Source organism: Alosa pseudoharengus, unplaced genomic scaffold (genome assembly GCF_046254945.1).
Source record: "Alosa pseudoharengus isolate Yale_2024_CS ecotype anadromous, Long Island Sound unplaced genomic scaffold, YU_APseudo_1.1 YU_APseudo_1.1_scf_11, whole genome shotgun sequence".
NCBI lineage: Eukaryota > Metazoa > Chordata > Actinopteri > Clupeiformes > Clupeidae > Alosa > Alosa pseudoharengus.
This window is the reverse complement of record NW_027468576.1, coordinates 36,325,140-36,347,639: the sequence shown is the minus strand read 5'-3', so window position 1 is coordinate 36,347,639 and position 22,500 is coordinate 36,325,140. Positions and strand designations below refer to the sequence as shown.

The following is a 22,500-nucleotide window of genomic DNA, read 5'->3' as shown; positions in this document are numbered from 1 at the left end:
TGCCTACCAGAGCACATCAGCACATTCTGCTGTTTTTATCACCTTTTGTGACTGGTCTTTGAGAACACACACACTCGCACACACACACACAGGCACACACACCTTTCTCCTATGTCTCCTGCTGTGATTATGATAGCATGGGGTTTGTAATATGATGCAATGCTTCTCCAGCTGAGTTTGACACGTGTCCAGGGGGATGGAGCCGTAGGTACGGGTCAGATTTACTACACATCCGCTTTGGGTCCAGACGGAACCGTAGGTACGGGTCAGATTTACTACACATCCGCTTTGGGTCCAGATGGAGCCGTAGGTACGGGTCAGATTCACCACACATCTGCTTTGGGTCCATCTCCAGTACCAATTGTTATCTGGACCCATGGAGGCTGGACCACCCCAAACCTCCATAACAACAACTGTGTGTGTGTGTGTGTGTGTGTGTACTTTTCTTTGTGTTTGTGTTTGTGTGTGTGTGTACTTTTCTTTGTGTTTGTGTGTGTGTGTGTACTTTTCTTTGTGTTTGTGTTTGTGTGTGTGTGTACTTTTCTTTGTGTTTGTGTGTGTGTGTGTACTTTTCTTTGTGTTTGTGTGTGTGTGTGTGTACTTTTCTTTGTGTTTGTGTGTGTGTGTGTGTGTGTGTGTGTGTACTTTTCTTTGTGTGTGTATGTCTTTGTCCCTTTGTGTTTGTGTTGTACATGTATTTTACAGGATAAACTTGACTTGAGATTCACCATGTTGTCTTCAAGAGGTTCCTTAACACAATGTGTGTGAGTGTATGTGTGTGTGTTTGTGTGTGTGTGGGTGTGAGTTAGTGTGTGTATGTGTGGCCTTAACTTTTGCCATTACAGTAACATCTGGACCTCACATTATCCTTGACTGATTGTTTATGTGTGTGCATGTGTGAGTGTGTGTGTGTGTGTGGACCTAACTTTAGTTCACCCGCTGTCACTGGAGTTTAACGGCAGTTGAACTCTTTCTTCTGTACAATAGGACAGTTAGCGCTGAAGGCCTGTGACATCCCTTATTGTGTCCTCTTGCAGACACTCAGGGTTCTGACCTCTGCTCTGCCTGCTTCTGGAGCGGAACACGGAGAACTGAGAAGAGAACACGGATCTGCTGAGTCAGGCATGGAACCTCTGCCAAGTTCTGTCCTCATTCTGGAATCCCTGCATATTCTGACCTCAAGGGGAGAGAAGGAGTATCTGTGATCTGTGTGTGTGTGTGTGTGTGTTGTGTGTGTGTGTGTGTGTGTGTGGGGGGGGGGGGGTCAAGCTGTTTGTTCTCCCATTCAGCTGTTTGGATCAGAAGAGTTTGAAAATGAAAATGACTCCCTCTTCAGGGAGAGAAGGAATGCAGCTCTCCCCCTCCAGGACCAGGACAGACTCCTCTTATAGACTCCCCATACAGACTCCTCATACAGCCTCCTCATATAGACTCCTCATATAGACTCCTCATACAGACTCCCCATATAGACTCCCCATACAGACTCCTCATATAGACTCCTCATACAGACTCCTCATACAGACTCCCCATACAGACTCCTCATACAGACTCCCCCCACACACACCCCACATACACTCCTCATGCACACTCCCCATATACAGTAGACTCTCCATATGCATATAACTGCTGCTGTTCTCTCCTCATGCAGGGCTGAGCAGACACACACACACACACACACACACACACACAGTCATGGCTAAAGTTTCTTTGCTGCTCATGTCCAGCTGTTGCTCATCCAGCCTGGTCAGGGGACCTGATGGGATTATGATGTGATGAGTGTGTGTGTGTGTGTTAACTTATGATGTGTGTGTGTTGACTGGTGATTGTGTGTGTTGATTGTGGTGTGGGTAGGGATAGTGTGTGTGTTGCGAGGTGTGTGTGTGTGTCTTGGCTGACAGTACCAGTGTGTGTGTGTGTGTGTGCGTGTGTTGAGCCTACTGGCTGGGAAAGAGGCTCAGTTCCTGGAAACCAGAGTGTTTAGAAGCAGGCTGGATCTGGGTGTGTGTGTGTGTGTGGGGGGGGGGGGGCTCTGTATTAAAGCCCTGAAGGCATGCCAGCACAAACATACTTCTATTCCCTTGCTCTGTAGGTCTAGTTAGGGCCTGAGCACCGAAGGGCGCAAGGCCCTATTGTTTTTGTAAGGATTATTATTATTATTGTTATTCCACTTTTTTGCTTTCCTGTTTTTGAGGTGGTTAACATGGTCGAAAACTCTTGAAATTTGGCACACGCGTCAGGTGGCACGCAACGCTGTTAGGTACAAGAGCTTGACCCCTGGCGTGGCCCAGGGACTCGCTAGCGCCCCCTTAGGTGACTGATTCCGTGGTTGGCATATATTTTGAGGTGGTTAACATGGTCGAAAAGTCTTGAAATTTGACACACACATCAAGTGGTACAGTGAATAGACAGGGATAAAAGCTTGCCAGGGACTCGCTAGCGCCCCCTTAGGTGACTGATTCCGTGGTTGGCATATATTTTGAGGTGGTTAACATGGTCGAAAAGTCTTGAAATTTGACACACACATCAAGTGGTACAGTGAATAGACAGGGATAAAAGCTTGGCACTGGGTGTTGCCCAGGAACTCCATAGCGCCCCCTTACGTCACAGTGACTTGTGGTTGGCATATATTTAGATACACACACCAAATTTGGTGGGTGTATGTAACTCCCAAAAACAAACAACTTTTGTATTAACATGCCATTAGCCACACCCACAGGAAGTGAGGTAATTGAGAATTTGTGCGTTGTGGACATGATCAATTTTAACGTACTCCTCCTAGACGGTTGATCCGATTCATGTCAAAGTTGGTATACATGACGTCGAGATGTTCCTGATTCTAAATTGTGAAGCCTTTTTTTGATATGTTGTAATTTGACGAAATGGCGAAATGATTAATTTTAATACCCTTCCACATAAACAATAAATGTGTCATAATTCACCATGCATGGCTTGAAATGTTTTCAATTTCACAGGTCATTAAAGACCATGTTAATGATAATATTCACATGCCCATAATGCATGTTTGGCATAGCGCCACCAACTGGCAACAGAAAGAATGGCAATTATACTGATTTCACATGATCAATTTGAACATACTCCTAGACGGTTTGTCAGATTCATTTGAAATTTGGCAAACATTATGCCAAGATGTCGCTGATGTTAAATTGTGAAGGGATTTTTGAATGTTGTAATTTATTTGATATGATTTTAATATCTCACCACATAAACAGGAAATGTGTCATAAATCACAGTGCATCGAATGAATGGTCTGAAACTTCTCAGATTAATAGATATCATGATTATAATGATATCCAGACACCCAATGGGCCTGCCTGGCATAGCGCCACCACCTGGCCAAGCAGGAAATGTGCCAGAAATGGAAAATGCCTTAAGTGATTGATCTGAAACTTTATAAAATATTGGATATCATTATTGTGATGATATTCACATGCGTAATTCAAAGGCCTAGCATAGCGCCACCATCTGGCCAAGCAGGAAATGTGCCAGAAATGCTCTATGCTTTGAATAAATGGTCTGAAACTTCTCAGGTTAATAGATATTATGATTATGATGACACCCAATGGGCCTGCCGTACATTGCGCCCCCACCTGGCCAAGCAAGTACATGTGGCAGAAAATAAAATACAAAAACAAATAGCACACGCATGAAATATGTACATTTCACAAACGCACCACGTCGGTGCTTTGTTGGATTCCGACATGTCACGGGTTGCGGCCCGCAGGTGCTCGGGCCCGCCATTGCCGCTTGCGGCTATATTATTCTTTTGTCTCTTTTTTCTCCCACACACACACACACACACGCATGCACGCACACACACACGCACGCACGCACGCACACACACACAATAGCCTGGAGATGGGAACCAGAGATCTGGGACATTCCTCCACAGGAAGGGTGCCTGTTCCAATGGCCATAGCAGAGTGGATTGACACTAGTACACACACACACACACACACACACTTCCAAGAGCCGCAAAATCAGGCAACCATCCTAGCAACATCCTGGATACAATCCACACAAAATCCAGGATGTCGTTATGATAGTATCAGAATCTTAAGTTGGTGAAATTTCACCATGGGATGGGATTTCCCAGATCCCATTTTGACCATCACACAGACCCCATCACATTTTCCTCCTCTTTTTTGGGAATTTTCGGAAGGCTTTTCCCCTGAAGCATGGATTGTGATTCAGTGCCATGTAGAGCTGCAACTGCAGTTAGAAACGTCACATCCTCTGAGTCAAATGCTTGTGCGAGAATAATATGAAGTTTTCAGTGAAAAGCATGAGGGATTTGGCGAAGGCAGCACACAATACGAGTCTTACAACTTCACATAACCTCACATAACTGTTTCATCCACTACTAATAAAATATAATACAACATCCATGTAATCCAAGGTATTCAAAATACGTCACTCACTTTGAGTAATCTATTGGAATACGTTACAAAATATATTTTAGTGAATGTATTCAGTAATCTGTAGTGGAATACATTTCAAAAGTAACCTTCCCAACACTGGGTATTTCCCTTTGTGTTTAAGGACGCTATGGTAATATTATTGCGCAATACCCCTCATCCATTTCTCCTCTGGAATTGGTTTTGTCTACAGACCCTCAGTGGGCTTTGTTAATCCATTTGGCAGAGGTACTCGTGTAGATGAGAGATCAGGCTGAAGAATCTCAATGAGACCTACCCTCCAGACGAGCCCTAGTGTGTGTGTGTGTGTGTGTGTGTATGTGTGTGTGTGTGTGTGTTTGTTGGAGGGAGGATGTGATGGGCGTATGAGTTCTGCATCAGTCACGATTCATATCTGTGGCCTGACAATGATGTTATTAACAGCCTCCAGTGCCATCCAGTGATCCATATTCATCTCAGCCCTGTGTGTGTGTGTGTGTGTATACGTTTGCGTGGGCATGAATCTTGTTTTCCTTGTTTGCCTTTTGGATCCAAATAAAAATGTGTGTGTGTGTGTGTTTGTGTATACATGTATGTGTATGCGTGTGCTTATTTGTGTGTGTTTGTGTATTTGTGTGTATATTTATGTGTGTGTTTGTATGTATGAGAAGTGTGTGTGTGTGTTTTGCGCCAGTGATCCATATTCATCAGCCCTGACCGAAGACACACTCCGTCCTTTGAAGATTGTGCCTTTCTTTGAAGTGTGTGTTCAGGCCCAGTTATCTGTACTTTATTATTCCCACGTCTCTAATGGAAAACTTCACCTCTGACACCTGTAATGCGCAGTCATTTGAACATTGATAATGGCCTTATGGATTTACCATTCATTTCCCTCTCCTGTGGTCCTGAACAACCGCTGACAAGTGTGCATTGATTATTCTTCATGTGTGTGTGTGTCCATCAGTGTGATATGTGTAGTGTGTGATGTGCGTTGTGTGTGTCCATCACTCAGTGTGATATGTGTAGTGTGTGATGTGTGTGTGATGTGTGTGTGTCCATCACTCAGTGTGATATGTGTAGTGTGTAATGTGAGTAGTGTGTGTGTCCATCACTCAGTGTGATATGTGTAGTGTGTGATGTGTGTGTGTCCATCACTCAGTGTGATATGTGTAGTGTGTGATGTGAGTAGTGTGTGTGTCCATCACTCAGTGTGATATGTGTAGTGTGTGATGTGTGTGTGTCCATCACTCAGTGTGATATGTGTAGTGTGTAATGTGAGTGGTGTGTGTGTCCATCACTCAGTGTGATATGTGTAGTGTGTGATGTGTGCGTGTCCATCACTCAGTGTGATATGTGTAGTGTGTGATGTGAGTAGTGTGTGTGTGTGTGTCCATCACTCAGTGTGATATGTGTAGTGTGTGATGTGTGCGTGTCCATCACTCAGTGTGATATGTGTAGTGTGTGATGTGAGTAGTGTGTGTGTGTGTGTCCATCACTCAGTGTGATATGTGTAGTGTGTGATGTGTGTGTGTCCATCACTCAGTGTGATATGTGTAGTGTGTGATGTGAGTAGTGTGTGTGTCCATCACTCAGTGTGATATGTGTAGTGTGTGATGTGAACAGTGTGTGTGTGTGTGTCCATCACTCAGTGTGATATGTGTAGTGTGTGTCCATCACTCATTGTGATACTGTATGTGTAGTGTGTTTGTGTGTATTAATATGATGTGTCCATCAGTGTGATACATGTGGTGTGTGTGTCCATCAGTGTGGTATGTGTGTGTGTGTGTGTGTGTCCATCAGTGTGATGTGTAAGCATTACACTCACCGGGAGTGTGTGCTGGCTGCAGGTTGACCCCGGAGACGGTGTGAACCATGTGAGAGAGCGTTTTCATGATAACAAGTGTGTGCTCTGGAGCGAGGGAAAAGTGGAGGTTGTTTGTCCAGACAGGGTGTCGAGATTGTCCACCGCACTGATCCAAACTGCGGTGGGCCCTTTCTGTGGTTTTAACCTTAAATTAGATTAGATTAGAGTTGGGTATTCCCCTTGCAGATGCTTTCTATTTCATTCTCAGAGAAATAGCTTGAACCCATCAACTGGGCATTGTGCAAATACCAGGAGAGCTACTCAGCTCAGCTCCATTTTATTTATTTTCATAGTGCCATAGAGGCAATAACAGACCAAAAACGGCCAAAAGCTTACCTAAGGCTAATAAGCTTCCTGTTCACTGCAGAAGGACTGAAATCATATTATTTATAATAATAATCATAAAAAAGCCCAGGCTACGCCTAGCTTTCCATGGCTGGCAATCAGAGAGGAAATTTCAAGAGCAATTCATGAAAAAGATAAAGATATGGACCAGTTATGGGCTGCTGTGGGAATCTAAAGGTGTCACATTCCAGTAAACAGAGGTGGACAGTAATTAAGTACATTTACTTGATTACTGTACTTAAGTATGAATTTTGAGTATCTGTACTTTACTTGAGTATTAATATTTTTGGAAACTCAACTACATTTGAAAGACAAATAATGTACTTTTGACTCCACTACATTTGAAATATGAGCATGAAGTACTCGTTACTGTTAACCACATTTGATTCTTTAAATGCAATAATGCGATAGACCATCTTGAAGTTCAATTTTTCAATAGTTCAATTTGAACTTGGCTGAATTAGCTGTGGTAATGATGGTGACAACAGATCCTTCATCAGAACATCCTCCATGTAGCCTGGGAGAACTCAGACGAACCTGTTAGCAATTGAGATTTGAGAAGTGGTCTGGTGTCATTGTGAAATTGGAATAAAATTAGACAATCACCTGACATTCACCACATAGCTAGATCTTTAGCCTACATTATTAATTGATCTACTCATAATTGAGTTATCTGGTTTTGTATTTGGCAGTGAAAATGTTTTAGATTTGGGAACTGAGAATAAATAATGATTTAAATGATACCATTGCATCCAATTGAACAGTTACAAAGTTATGAAAATTGGTCAAATGTGTTTGTTGCATGTAAGGAACTAAAGGTCTCTTCAAGTCCCGACCAAAGGATGTATAGGCTACCCTATTAATGACCATAAACATTACCTTTCAATACATTAAAAAGAAAAAACTTGTACTTCTGAATACTTAAGTAGGCCCTATATTTTTTAAACCAAGTAGCCTACTTCTGTACTTAAGTAAAAATCTGACTTAGCAACTTTCACTTGTAGGCCTATTGGAGTAATATTTGACATGGTGTATCTATACTTTAACTTAAGTAAAGGAAATGCGTACTTCATCCACCTCTACCAGTAAGACATAACTCCAACTTTGGTCCGTTACCACAGTAGGCTACCACAGTCTGTGTGATGGGATAGACTAATAGGCCTACTTATTTTCAGTAAGACCATGTGTGCAGCGGTCCTAGACTAGGCTACATGTTCTTTTTAGCAGCACATTTAATATCGGAGCTCTGGTGCCATCTAGTGCCGACTAATTAATCACGACGGAATAAAACCACTAGAGAATGTTTAGCTGCAGGCTTACTTTTACTGTCACTGACCTGCGACCTGTGTCCCAACCGGTCCCAACCGACCGAGCAGTTGAAGGAACTTCGACATGAACTGAACCTCTGGCCGCTGAGGTCCAAGTCCACAGCAGTCTAGTGTAGGCATTTAGGCGACTGCTTCATGTAAGCCTGATGTTATCAAGTATGGTGGTCTGGCTAGGTTATTATTAGTGTAGGTTAGGTTTCGCCAGGCTGTTATCAACAGAACCGATGAAACAATTACAATCAGCAGTCACAGTGCACAATCACAGGGGCAAAATAATCAATCCGCGCCGCAGACGGCTCAACAAAAATAGTTTTAAGGCGCCCTCTGCTGACCGGAAGTATGCGGTTACTTTTGCACCAGCAACTGACTGAAGTTGAGAAAACCCCGTGTACTGTACGTTACTGGGGGATTTCAGTGGGTGTAGGTGTGGGTAAAAATGTTACCCTTATCAATTAAAGATGACGAATATAAGCCTACAAAATTCAACCTCGTCGCCAAGATTTCAGGATGGTTTCGGTAACTAAATTATTCTGTTTCTTCATTTCCTCTTTCCAGCAAGGAAGATGTTTTAAGCAACGTTTACGTTAGCGATTTCCCTACATCCAACTTGCTAGCTAGCTTGTTAGCTCAAACTATTTTTTGATTGGCTTATGAACAGCTAAACTGTAATTCAGTTCAGGTCAACACCTTTGATATCAAACTGAGCGTGACAACAGATTTTATTGTGTCTTTGCTATGGCAAATCTCTGTGTTATGCAGTCAAGCTAACAGAGGCTGTCGGCATCTGCTTGGAGTTAACAGCTGTATTGGTCTGAGTGCATCCCAGATATCTAGCTACTCCGTCAGCCACAAAGTAACATTTGTGCTGAGTGATCCGTGCGAGTTGTCTCTGGTTTATTCTGGAGTTTAATGAAATGACAGACCCTTACAAGCGCTCACCTGGCGGTGGATGCTAAGCGTCGGTACCGCACCTAGTCTCTCCACACAACGTTCTAGCCGACGGCAGCTAGTGCTTTGATTTGCTAGCTGGGCGTTTTCAGCGATAAGTGTTATGATAAGGCTCGGTTGATATAAGTTGTTTAATAGTTATTCATTCAACAAACTGCGAAGGAACTATAGTCAGTCCTGCCAGAGGTATTTATTTACTGCTGGAAGCATCAGCTTTACTTTGCCATCTGGTTAACTAATGTTAGCTAGAGACTTGAGCCAGCTAGCAAGCAAGCAAGCTAACTAACTATTATCTATATGCACTATTAACTTCAGCTATGTTGTCAGTTGATGTGTGTTTTAGTTTGTAACTATGTGTGCAAAAGCATGAAGGCGTACACGGGCCATCAGCAATTTTGCATCTGTAATGTCATGCTTGTTCGCTTGCGTGGCAGCTTGGTGTGTTAGCATACGATTCTAGTAAGAGACTGTATAGAGCTTGAGATTTTCATTTTTTTTGCCTAAACCATATAAATCTCGTCCTTCAGATCAATTCTCGCGGACAAAACCTCTCGGAACCTGTTCTTCTTCCTCTGTCTGAACCTGTCATTTGCCTTTGTGGAGCTACTCTACGGCATCTGGAGTAACAGGTAAGTTAACGTTGCTGTTGCTGCTGCTGCTGCTAGGACCGTACGAACGTCACCCTGCATCCAGGATGTGCCACGTAGGTCTTACGGCGAGTAGGCAGCCGGCTAGCGGAGGCTGCGGTGGAGGCTCATGGTGGCTCGTGTTGCAATGAATGATGGAAGCATTCTGTCAAGTACACGATGTTGACATCCTGGTTTGTGAATGGTAGTGTTTGCGTTAATGCATTTTACCCTGTGTGTACACTGGTGTGGACATGATGAACTTTAAACAATGTGCTACTTAGTCCGTTTTATATTTGCACGATTTGCACGTGTATCATTCATTTGCCATGGAAATGCATCATACGTGACAAAGTGGAGGGCTTGTGTATTTGGACTGTTGTGTTTGTGATATGGAAGGCTACTGACACAAAAATTTGATATTTACACCAATAGGAGAGAGAGAGAGAGAGAGAGAGAGAGAGAGAGATTGTGAGGATGTGTGAGAAAGAGGTGTGTCTTTGTGTGAGACAAACCGAGAGTTAGGGGGCCATTGTTTCCCTTGTGCTAGGCCTACAGTCTTAGTTATTTGTTCTCATTTGTTCTCATGTGTAACCTGAAGACGAGTGTGTTAAGCTTAACAATGGCTTTGGTTATGTAAGGGAGGTGGCCTGTGAGTGTAAGGTTTTAATACACTGAGTGTATATGGTTTTTTTAAGGTTTTGATACAGTGTGTGTGTCTAAGGATTTGAAGTATTGTGTGTGTCAGAGGATTTGACATAGTGTGTGTGTGTGTTTCTAGTTTGGGCCTCATCTCCGACTCCTTCCACATGTTCTTTGACTGCACGGCTCTCCTGGCCGGCCTAGCAGCTTCAGTCATCTCACGGTGGAGAGCCAACGACTCCTTCTCTTACGGGTGAACACACACACACACACACACACATACATATACATACAGACACTATAGCAGCTTCAGTCATCTCACGGTGGAGAGCCAACGACTCCGTCTCTTACGGGTGAACACACACACACACACACACACACACACACACACACACACACACACACACACACACACACACACACACACACACATACATATACATACAGACACTATAGCAGCTTCAGTCATCTCACGGTGGAGAGCCAACGACTCCTTCTCTTACGGGTGAACACACACACACACACATACACGCACACATACATACATATACATACAGACACTATAGCAGCTTCAGTCATCTCACGGTGGAGAACCAACGACTCCTTCTCTTATGGGTGAACACACACACACACACACACACACACACACACACACACATATACATACAGACACTATAGCAGCTTCAGTCATCTCACGGTGGAGAGCCAACGACTCCTTCTCTTATGGGTGAACGCACACACACACACACACAAACACACACACACACATACATATACATACAGACACTATAGCAGCTTCAGTCATCTCACGGTGGAGAGCCAACGACTCCTTCTCTTACGGGTGAACACACACACACACACACACACACACACACACACACATACATACATATACATACAGACACTATAGCAGCTTCAGTCATCTCACGGTGGAGAGCCAACGACTCCTTCTCTTACGGGTGAACACACACACACACAAACACACACACACACATATACTCTTCTATGAGTGAAGCTGCTATAGTGTCTCTGTGTGTGTGTGTGTGTGTGTGTGAGAGAGAGAGAGCGCGAGTGAGTGAGCGAGTCAGTTTGTGTAATAAACTGTTGTGTAACTGTGTGTGTGCGTGCGTGTCTGTGTGAGAGAGTGCGAGTGAGTGAGCGAGTCAGTTGGTGTAATAAACTGTTGTGTAACTGTGTGTGTGTGTGTGTGTGTGTGTGTGTGCGTGCGCGCGTGTGTGTGTGTGTGCGTGCGCGCGCGCGTGTTGCAGGTACGTGAGAGCAGAGGTGCTGGCCGGGTTTGTCAACGGCCTCTTCCTCATCTTCACCGCATTCTTCATCTTCTCTGAGGGAGTTGAGGTAGGAACTCTAAAAACACTCACACTCTTCAGTGTATAAGTATATATACTCTTTTGATCCCGTGAGGGAAATTGGGTCTCTGGATTTATCCCAATCCGTGAATTAGTGAAACACACTGCACACAGTGAACACACAGTGAGGTGAAGCACACACTAATCCCGGCACAGTGAGCTGCCTGCAACAACAGCGGCACTCGGGGAGCAGTGAGGGGTTAGGTGCCTTGCTCAAGGGCACTTCAGCCGTGGCCTACTGGTCGGGGTTCGAACCGGCAACCCTCTAGTTACAAGTCCGAAGAGCTAACCAGTGGGCCACGGCTGCCCTAATATGGAACGCTTCACGAATTTGCGTGTCATCCTCGCGTCCTCGCCATCACACTCGTCTGTGTATGACAGCAGCAGCCTTGGGACTGGGTGAACGAGAGTAAGCTTGTCAGGATGCTCAGTGGAGGAGAATAGAACTGAGTTGAGTTGAGTATAGAATTTGACCTCCTGCAGTGATGTGCATGTGACGCACATGTTATCAACTACAACATGGGCAGCTCGCATGTGGAACAACACGCCTGGTGAGCGACTGGAGTTAATGGCTGATATTAACAGGGATTAATTGTCATTTTTTGGTGTTTGTGTGGCTCTCAACAATACCCTGGAAATCCAGAGTTCTCGCGAGAGCACAATTTGAAATTAGCCAGCGAGTCACTCTGGCAATGAGTAATGATGCCCATTACCCATGCCCATGAAACCGAGCTGCACCAATCAGTCACATCGGTGTATCTGATATAGGCTGGCCAGAGGCGAGCTAAACAGATGACGACAGCGCTGTAACGTCGAAGTCCGGAATCAGTCAGTAAACATTGGTGGTAGTGTTATCCAATCCAAGATTCAATACTTTATTGCCATACAACTCGGTGCAAATTGCTAGGGATTTGCTTCGGTGGACAGGACAAAGACATCACCAAAGACACACAGAAAAAGACATAGAACACATGTATACATGTACGGAGTCCCAAGTGAGATTTTCAAATGCATGCTTTGTGCCGCCCCTCGAGTAGGGCCATTACATTAGTCATGACCAGATCCTTAATCTTTCTAGATTTCCATGGTCTGGATTTCAGGCTCTCTCAACACTGTAAGCTAATGTGACTTGCGGCAAAGAGGATAGTATTGATTGGTGCTCTTTTCATATCGTCATTAATTGGTACATCATTGGCGCTTTTCCACTATGGGGTAAAGCCTCAGACTTTTTGTATTTCCATGATTGAGGCTGGACCGGGGCTGCGGCCCAGACGGCCTCAGGTCGACCCTGGAGTAGGGCAGGGCCGAATCGGGGCTGAACCGAGGACTTTTTGGAATGGAATACGACACAACAATAAAACCAGAGAAATTTAAAAATAGACCGGTAGCATTTGTTTAGGGTTGCCTAGCAACATACTGTAAGTGTCATTTGCTTATTTTTGTGAAGAAAAACGATCTACATATATGTGTATATATATATATATATATATGTAGACTATATACTAATGTCCTTGTAATTAATTTGACGTACAGTATGCTCGCGGGGCTAAGCACTGTTTAGAAGTTTCTAGCATTGTTAGCTAATGTCCCCGATATTACAGCTCCTTACGGAAACACAACACCGAGGCCATGCAACACGAGGCCAGTTTAAGACCGGAGAAAAGCCTTGGGCCAGCCCCGGTCCATAATGGAAGAGAGCCACATATGCTTGAATGGTGCTGTTTTCATAGTTTCATAATTATCTGCTTTAATATGTTACATCATATATGGTTGAATCGTAGTTATTATGACTACATTCATATCTATGATTCAACCATGTATGATGTATATGAGGTTGAATGGTGCTGTTGTCCTAGGATCATTAAATACATTAATACATTTCCCATGTATGATGTATATGAGGTTGAATGGTGCTGTTGTCCTCTGATCAGTAAGTACATTACTACATTTCCCAGCGTGCTCTGGAGCCGCCTGATGTCCATCACGATCGGCTGCTCCCCGTCTCCATCGCCGGGCTGCTGGTCAACCTGGTGGGCATCTTCGTTTTCCAGCACGGGGGGCACGGCCACTCACACGGCGGAGAGGGTAAGACGCCAGCGGCCATGGCAACACACTCCCTGACACCTACACTGCCCCATAGCAACACACTCCCTCACACCTACACTGCCCCATAGCAACACACTCCCTCACATCTACACTGCCCCATAGCAACACACTCCCTCACATCTACACTGCCCCATAGCAACACACTCCCTCACACCTACACTGCCCCATAGCAACACACTCCCTCACATCTACACTGCCCCATAGCAACACACTCCCTCACACCTACACTGCCCCATAGCAACACACTCCCTCACACCTACACTGCCCCATAGCAACACACTCCCTCACATCTACATTGCCTCATAGCAACACACTGTACCATAGCAACACACTGCCCCATAGCAACACACTCCCTCACACCAACACTGCCCCATAGCGCAAAGCCTGCCGTCTGATTTGTCAAGTCCTCCCTCCACAGGTCACGGCCATAGCCACTCCCTCTTCAACGGCAGCGCAGGCCACGCCCACAGCCATGGTGGCCAAGGGCACGGGCACAGCCACGGCGGGCATGGGCACAGCCACGGGGGTCACGGGCACGACCACGGGCATGACCACGGGCATGGAGGCCACGGGCACTCCCACGAGGAGCCCTGTCATGGTGAGTGGCGTCTCTGCTATTGATGTCTGCTCTCCACTCACTCTGTCTGTCTGTCTGTCTGCTCTCCACTCACTCTGTCTGCTCTCCACTCACTCTATCTGCTCTCCACTCACTCTGTCTGTCTGTCTGCTCTCCACTCGCTCTGTCTGTCTGCTCTCCACTCACTCTGTCTGTCTGCTCTCCACTCGCTCTGTCTGCTCTCCACTCACTCTATTTGCTCTACACTCACTCTGTCTGTCTGTCTGCTCTCCACTCACTCTGTCTGTCTGCTCTCCACTCACTCTGTCTGTCTGTCTGCTCTCCACTCGCTCTGTCTATCTGCTCTCCACTCGCTCTGTCTGTCTGTCTGCTCTCCACTCGCTCTGTCTGTCTGCTCTCCACTCGCTCTGTCTGTCTGTCTGCTCTCCACTCACTCTATCTGCTCTCCACTCGCTCTGTCTGCTCTCCACTCACTCTATCTGCTCTCCACTCACTCTATCTGCTCTCCACTCACTCTGTCTGTCTGTCTGCTCTCTGCTCGCTCTGTCTGCGGACTGCTCCTCTTTTGCTCCTCCTCTGTTCTCCTGTGTTCTGCTCCTCTGTTCTCCTGCGTACCGCTTTGGTGTTCTACTCCTCTGTTCTCCTGTGTTCTGCTCCTCTGTTCTCCTGCGTACTGCTTTGGTGTTCTACTCCTCTGTTCTCCTCTGTTCTGCTCCTCTGTTCTCCTGTGTTCTGCTCCTCTGTTCTCCTGTGTTCTGCTCCTCTGTTCTTCACTGTTCTCCTGTGTTTTGCTCCTCTGTTCTTCACTGTTCTCCCGTGCTCCGTTCCTCTGTTTGTCTCTGCTCTCCTGTATTCCGCTTCTCTGTTCTCCTGCCTTCTGCTCCTGTGTTGGGCGGTTGTCCTCTGTTCTCCTCTGTGTTCTGCTGGTTCTGTGTGCTGTTCTCTGTCTGTATCTCTGCTCTAGTTAATCCAGTGACCGCCTCCCTCTGTCCCTTCTGTTGCAGACGACCACAGTCTGGACACTGGCAAGGTCTCCAGCAAACAGATCCTGGATGGTAAGCGTCTCTCATGCTGCAGTACTCTCTTTGGCCAGCAGGGCGCACCACACACCAGCTGATCTGATAGTGAGCCAGAGTGAGACCTCAGAAGGAGCGTGTTTCTCTTATTTAGTTCGCCACAGCAGTTCTATGTACAGTCAAGCACAGATACAGCAACTTTAGTCCTTAGCGTCTTTTCCTTAGTAACACACACACACACATACACACACACACACACACACACACACACACACACACACACACACCCCCACACGCAAGCACAGATACACAGCAACTTCCTTAGTGTATTTTCCTTAGTGTCTTACAGCACAGTTAAAACGTGGATACAGGATATACAAACAAACCTAGCGATTATTGATCCGATAATACACGTGTGTGTGTGTGTGTGTGTGTATATTCCTTGTTTCTTTAGTCTCATAATCTCTTACTGTAATTACAATTCCTTACTTTTATTGCAAATTCAGTAGCCCTGACTGAGAACTCCTGTTGTTTTTTGTACAAACAAATGTGACTTCACTGCAGATCTGTGTGTGTGTGTGTTCAAGCGATTACTTTTATGTGGATTATTGTTCTTGGATGTATGTGCGTACAGCATGTGAATACATATGTGTGTGTGTGTGTGTGTGTGTGTGTGTGTGTGTGTGTGTGTGTGTGTGTGTGTGTGTGTGCGTGCACTGCTGGGTTAACAGGAGCAGTGTGGGCCCTTCTGCTGGGTCCCTTTAAACAGCTTTTGTCTCTGTGGCTGTGGGAATGAGCAGAGAAGAGAAAGCAGCTTGTCCTCTTAACCCGAAAGAGAGAGAGAGAGAGAGAGAGAGAGAGAGAGAAAGAGAAAGAGAAAGGGGGGGATAGAGACGAGTGAGTAGGGAGAGAAAGAGAGAGTGAACAAGGGTAGGGAGGGGGGGTAAGACAGAAAGCAGTTTGTCCCCTTCACCCTGGCACACAGAGAGATGGTGTGTGTGTGTGTGTGTGTGTGTGTGTGTGTTGTGGTGTGTGTGTAGGGAGGGTCGGGGGGGCTTTGGGAGGCCTGGTTTAGGGGTGGGCTGCATTGAAGGACTGCAGAGATGAGGAGGTGTGTATGAGTGGGGGGGGGGGGTCCTGCACTCTATGAAAATCAAAGTCTGGTGCGAAGTGTCTCTCTCTCTCTCTCTCTCTCTCTCTCTCTCTCTCTCTCTCTCTCTCTCTCTCTCTCTCTCTCTCTCTCTCTCTCTCTCTCTGTGTTTGTGTTGGAGGCCAGAGTTTGTTTGTGATGTTCTGATTCTGAACTGGCTGCCCCAATTTCATGTTTGGGAGCTAGCAGCACAACCAACAGAGTGTGTGTGGGAGGGAGGGAGGGAGGGTGTGTTTTGCAGTAGTGGTTGCTCCTTGGGGAATAGAGTGCTATTCTCTCTCACACACAGCAGCAAACCCAAAGACTGTGTTCACACCCACACTACCATGGTGATGGGTTGGTGTGTGTGTGTGTGTGTGTGAGTTCAACAGCTGAAAACACACTAATATAGCCAACATGTTACTTTTTATTTGATCTCTCTCTCTCTCTCTCTTTCTCTCTCTCTCTCTGTCTCTCCCTCTCTCTCTCTCTATGTAGGAGTCTTTTTGCATATTGTGGCGGACACTCTGGGAAGTATTGGAGTGATCATCTCGGCGCTCCTAATGCAAAAGTACGACCTGATGATCGCAGATCCCATCTGCTCCATGCTCATCTCCATACTCATCGGAGTCAGGTGAGACACACACACACACACACTCGAATGCACACACTTACGGCTCCTACACACAGTTGCGTGTGTTGCGTTGCTGGAGACTCATGCCATTCACTTTACATGGGCTCACGCCATCCGTTGCCCAACTGAATTGTGGGTCCGTCGCGTTTCTCCAGCGCTCACGTTGAGAAGTTCAGCTGTTGCTGCACCGACAGACGGCACCGGCCAATCAAGCCAATCAACGGACAGCACCAACCAATCAAATTACGGGTATACTTCAAGTCATTTGCATAGCTACCGTCGGGAACACCCACTGGCATGCGTCGATGGAACGCAACTGTGTGTAGAAGCCGTTATGCACACACTTACACACACAGTGTCTCTCTCTCATACATACACACACACACACACACACACACACACAAACATGCTCTCTCACATGCTCACACACACTTACTCCTACTTACACACACACAGGCACAGTTCTCATGGTCCCCACCTGTTAGCTGTCTGACAGAAGAGGCAGAAGAGGGGATAATCACAGACTGAGTACTCCTCCCTGCAGCCACAACACACACACACACACAGCGCACACACATGCACACACACACACACACACACACACACACACACACAGCGCACGCACACACACACAGCGCACGCACACACAGCACACACACACACACACACACACACACACACACACACACTCACACTCACTCACACTCACACTCACACTCACACACACACCAACTTTCCCCAAACCCTCCCTCCTCACACCCGGTCGTCCTCTGTCCACCCTCTTTCCATCCTTTTGGCCACTTCAAGCTTCTACACACACACACACACACACACACACACACACACACACACACACACACACACACACACACACACACACACACACACACACACACACACAGCCCAATTACAGGCCCGTAGAGGGTGGAGCTGGCAGCCCTTCCCAGCATGCCGAGCGGCTGTGTCTCTCATGTGGCGTGTGCTGCAGCTGTGTGATGCCAGTGGGTGTGTCTGCGTGGGCGCAATGCTACACTTACACACACACTTACACACACACACACACACAGACACTCATTCTCACTCTTTATCCTGCCTGTTGCAGCCTGGTTTATTATCAGACCTATAGTGACCCCTGTGTTACTGTTGAGCAAACATGATAGGCGTCCCCTGCGCTGCCTGTCACCCCTCTAGATCCCCTCTCATAGGCGTCCCCTGCGCTGCCTGTCACCCCCTCTAGTTCCCCTCTCATAGGCGTCCCCTGCTCTGCCTGTCAGCCCCTCTAGATCCCCTCTCATAGGCGTCCCCTGCTCTGCCTGTCAGCCCCTCTAGATCCCCTCTCATAGGCGTCCCCTGCGCTGCCTGTCAGGCCCTCTAGATCCCCTCTCATAGGCGTCCCCTGCGCTGCCTGTCAGCCCTGTCACTCCCCGATGTGAGTCGCTACCGGATGTGAGTCGCGCATGCGTCACTTTGCTACTTTGCGACTACCAGTGCTGTTAGCCACAGAATAATGACATTAGCCTACACAGCAGTAATGTATTATTTAGCGTAAGGCATCACTTTTTCACGGCATGATCTCTAATGTCAGTTCTAGATTAGAGGCTGAAGTAGCCTGCTAGCAAGAGACTTCTGTAATATCAATAAAAATTGACCTACATAACGAAGTTTGTTCACTGCTGGCAAGTAAGTAAGCAATCAAGCACAACAAAGGCTGTCACTTGAAGGGCGTTTGCTAACGTTAGCAATCAAACAATCTTAGATAGCTAAAACGTTTTTGAAACAGAAAAGTTAATTATTTTATGGATTTCAGTCGGATCCCTTGGCGTTATGCCGTAAAACCTATCAATCTGAGCATGCGTGACTCACATCGGGTAGCGACTCACATCGGGGAGTGACAAGCCCCTCTAGATCCCCTCTCATAGGCGTCCCATGCTCTGCCTGTCAGGCCCTCTAGATCCCCTCTCATAGGCGTCCCCTGCTCTGCCTGCACTGCCTGTGAGATCAGTAGCAGACTGGGTGAAATTGATGCCCCGTTAGCTGCTGTTGTCAAGTTGATTCAGAATGAAGCTGTCATCTGGACTGAAGACTTTTTTGTGTTTGTGTGTTTGTGTGTGTGTGTGTGTGTGTGTGTGTGTGTGTGTGTGTGTGTGTGTGTGTGTGTGTGTGTGTGTGTGTGTGTGTGTGTGTGTGTGTGTGTGTGTGTGTGTGTGTGTGTGTGTGTGTGTGTGTGTGTGTTTATCTGTTGCTGTCTGTTTCTCTGTGGCTGTGTGTCTTTCTCTCTGTGTGTGTGTGTGTCATCTACAGTGAAGAGGGCCTCCCTGTTCTACTGTTCTAATGAGCCAGTACTGAAAAAAAACTCTATGCATTCACCCCTCTTTTCATCACCCCCTTCATTCACTCTCTCCCTCTCTCTCTCTACCCCTTTCTCTCCCCCCCTCCATCTCCTGTGGAATGTGGTGGCGATCAGTGACTACTCCTTTAAAATATGTGTGAACAAAGGCATCTTTTAACATGCACCCCCTTTCATCCCAAAGGCTTTTTTGTGTCTCTAAGATTTCAGCTTAAGCTCTTTCCTTCCTCCTTGTTCTGTTCTTTTCTTCCCTTTCCTCTTTTTCTTCTGTCATTTCTTTCTATTGCCCTTCAGTTCACATTTTCTAATGCCCTTCAGTTCACTGTTTCCAATGTCGCCCCCAGTACACTGTTTGAATGGGTGTCTAGTTAGGCCAAAGAAATGACCAGATCACAGATATTATATTTTACACACAATGACCAGATCACAGGTATTGTATTGTACACACAATGACCAGATCAAAGGTATTATATTAGCATTCAGTAGTAGCCTAGAGTCCTGTAGTACTCTAGTTTAGCACCCAGCACTGGACCTGTAGTATTCTAGTTTAGCACTCAGCACTGTCCTGTAGTATTCTAGTTTAGCATGCAGCACTGTCCTTCTGTAGTACTCTAGTTTAGCACTTAGCACTGTCCTGTAATATTCTAGTTTAGCACTCAGCACTGTCCTGTAGTATTCTAGTTTAGCACTCAGCACTGGTCCTGTGGCCAGTTACTGGTTGCTCTGTGATTGGCTCTGATTGGCTGCCCTTTGGCCAGTTCTGACTGGTTGTTCTGTTGCTGGGCCTGATTGGCCGCACTGGCATATCCATGTGCTCTGATTGGCTGCACTGGCACATCCATGTGCTCTGAGATCATGTCCATAATTGGTGCTGTAGAAGCGATGTGGTCAGGCTGGTTTGGACTGGACAACGGACCCGCTGTGGTTTTGGAGCGAACGCAGGCCTGTTTGTTCTGGCCTGGGGCTCGCGTGTGTGTGTGTGTGTGTGTGTGTGCGTGTGTGTGCGTGCGTGTGTGTGCGTGTGTGTGTGCGCGCGTGTGCGTGTGCGTGTGAGAGGGAGGGAGAGAGAAACTGATGGAGGAGTTGGATGGTGGTTTTATTGCACCAGTATGATATAGACTGGTCAGAGGTCTGGAGTGATGAGGAGAGGGGAGAAGAAGATGATGGTTCTGCTTGTCAGAGTTGTGTTAGGTGTGTGTGTGTGTGTGAGAGAGAGAGACTTCCTCCTGTAGGGGAATGACGTGAGTGTGTGTCCCATGTGATGTGTGAGATGGTTGTGGCTGAGAGAGCGGTCCTTGCAGTCTGTCATTAGCAGACGTGGCACGCAGCTCACAGTGGATAGAACTGTGTGTGTGTGTGTGTGTGTGTGTGTTGTGTGTGTGTGTGTGTGTGTGTGTGTGTGTGTGTGTGTGTGTGTGTGTGTGTGTGTGTGTGTGTGTGTGTGTGTGTGTGTGTGTGTGTGTGTGTGTCTGTGTCTGTGTCTGTGTCTGTGTCTCGCAGTACATAGTGGCCAGTGCTGGAGGACGTTTGTGCTTGAGGTGGATAGAAGTGGTGGTCAGCACGGTTGCTTGGTGTAGATGCCCTGTGGGGCCAAGACGCCTCATAAACTGCAGAACACCTGCAAACTGTTTGGAACATCATAGAACCCGTAAAATAGAACCAACTCGGTTAACTAAAACACTCACAGGGAACTGGAGCTGTGCACAGAACCGGTGTGAGCGGGTGTGTGAGCGCGAGTGTGAGCACACCTACATGGGGCTGTTGGCATGTTGGCACTGCCAGTGTGGGGTCACTCGGTCCTTCGGTCTTTCTCTTATCAGGTTCTGTGTTTCTATCGACGTAAATGTATGTGTGTGTCTCTCTTTGTGTAGTGTGTGTGTGTGTGTGTCTGGCATCTGATCGGGTAGTTTTCCCGTAGAGCTTGCTGCATTGCAGTAGGCCAGCGGTTGGGTTAATGGTGGGTTATCAGGTTCTGGGCCGTATGAGAATGTTTTTATTTTCCTGTGTGTGTGTGTGTTTCTGTTTGTCTCTGCTTGTCCAATGCTACGGTCAGTGCTCTGGCATTTCGTCAATGCATGAGATGGTGTGTGTGTGTGTGTGTGAGAGTGTGTGAGTGAGTTTAGTGAAGGAAACTAGTATGTGTGCGTATGTGTATGTGTGTGTGTGTGCGTATGTGTGTGTGCGTGTGTGCGCGCGCTGAGTGAGGGAGACCAGTGGGTCAGCTGTGATGGAGCTGCAGTCTGATGGTAGGAGCCAAACCTCATGCATTAACATCCCCCCCTGCTGTAAAGATCTCTTCTACAGAAAAAGAAATACTCTTACATTAACTTTACATTGCATTAAGTGACTTCCTGCATGGATGTATTTACATACATTCATGTTTGTAGCAATTATATCAACTGTTTCTGTTAAGGTTGTCCCAACAACCTTACAGTTGTTGATTACTCCATTGATTAAGAGACTGAACATTTTAATTTGCTAATGGAAATGTGGACTGATTCACATTTTGGTTAGCCCAGCGTCAGCTGTGACTAGCAGGGTAACAGTAAGGTTAGCCCAGCAGCCCAGCTGTGACTAGCAGGGTAACAGTAAGGTTAGCTCACTAGCTGTGACTAGCAGGCTAACAGTAAGGTTTGCCCAATGTCAGCTGTGACTAGCAAGCTAACAGTAAGGTTAGCTTAGGACCAGCTGTTACTAGCAGGTTAGCTCACTAGCTGTGACTAGCAGGCTAACAGTAATGTTTGCCCAATGTCAGCTGTGACTAGCAGGCTAACAGTAAGTTTAGCTCAAGACCATCTGTGACTAGCAGGCTAACAGTAAGTTTAGCTCAAGACCATCTGTGACTAGCAGGCTAACAGTAAGGTTTGCCCAATGTCAGCTGTGACTAGCAAGCTAACAGTAAGGTTAGCTTAGGACCAGCTGTTACTAGCAGGTTAGCTCACTAGCTGTGACTAGTAGGCTAACAGTAATGTTTGCCCAATGTCAGCTGTGACTAGCAGGCTAACAGTAATGTTTGCCCAACGTCAGCTGTGACTAGCAGGCTAACAGGAAGTTTAGCTCAAGACCATCTGTGACTAGCAGGCTAACAGTAAGGTTAGCTCACTAGCTGTGACTAGCAGGCTAATAGTAAGGTTAGCCCAATGTCCGCTGTGACTA

General features: G+C 46.5%; 1 protein-coding gene across 1 annotated transcript in view; it reads left to right on the top strand.

Annotated features, from left to right (window-relative positions):
- Positions 1 to 8,311: 8,311 nt before the first annotated feature.
- Positions 8,312 to 22,500, top strand: part of slc30a7 (solute carrier family 30 member 7) — an 18,580-nt gene continuing 4,391 nt past the window's right edge. The window contains exons 1-8 of the mRNA XM_076279088.1: positions 8,312 to 8,468; positions 9,428 to 9,529; positions 10,308 to 10,421; positions 11,437 to 11,524; positions 13,491 to 13,620; positions 14,060 to 14,239; positions 15,223 to 15,273; positions 16,862 to 16,997. Coding sequence (XP_076135203.1) covers positions 8,389 to 8,468; positions 9,428 to 9,529; positions 10,308 to 10,421; positions 11,437 to 11,524; positions 13,491 to 13,620; positions 14,060 to 14,239; positions 15,223 to 15,273; positions 16,862 to 16,997 — 881 coding nt within the window. The 5' untranslated portion in view covers positions 8,312 to 8,388. The remainder of the gene's footprint in view (positions 8,469 to 9,427; positions 9,530 to 10,307; positions 10,422 to 11,436; positions 11,525 to 13,490; positions 13,621 to 14,059; positions 14,240 to 15,222; positions 15,274 to 16,861; positions 16,998 to 22,500) is intronic.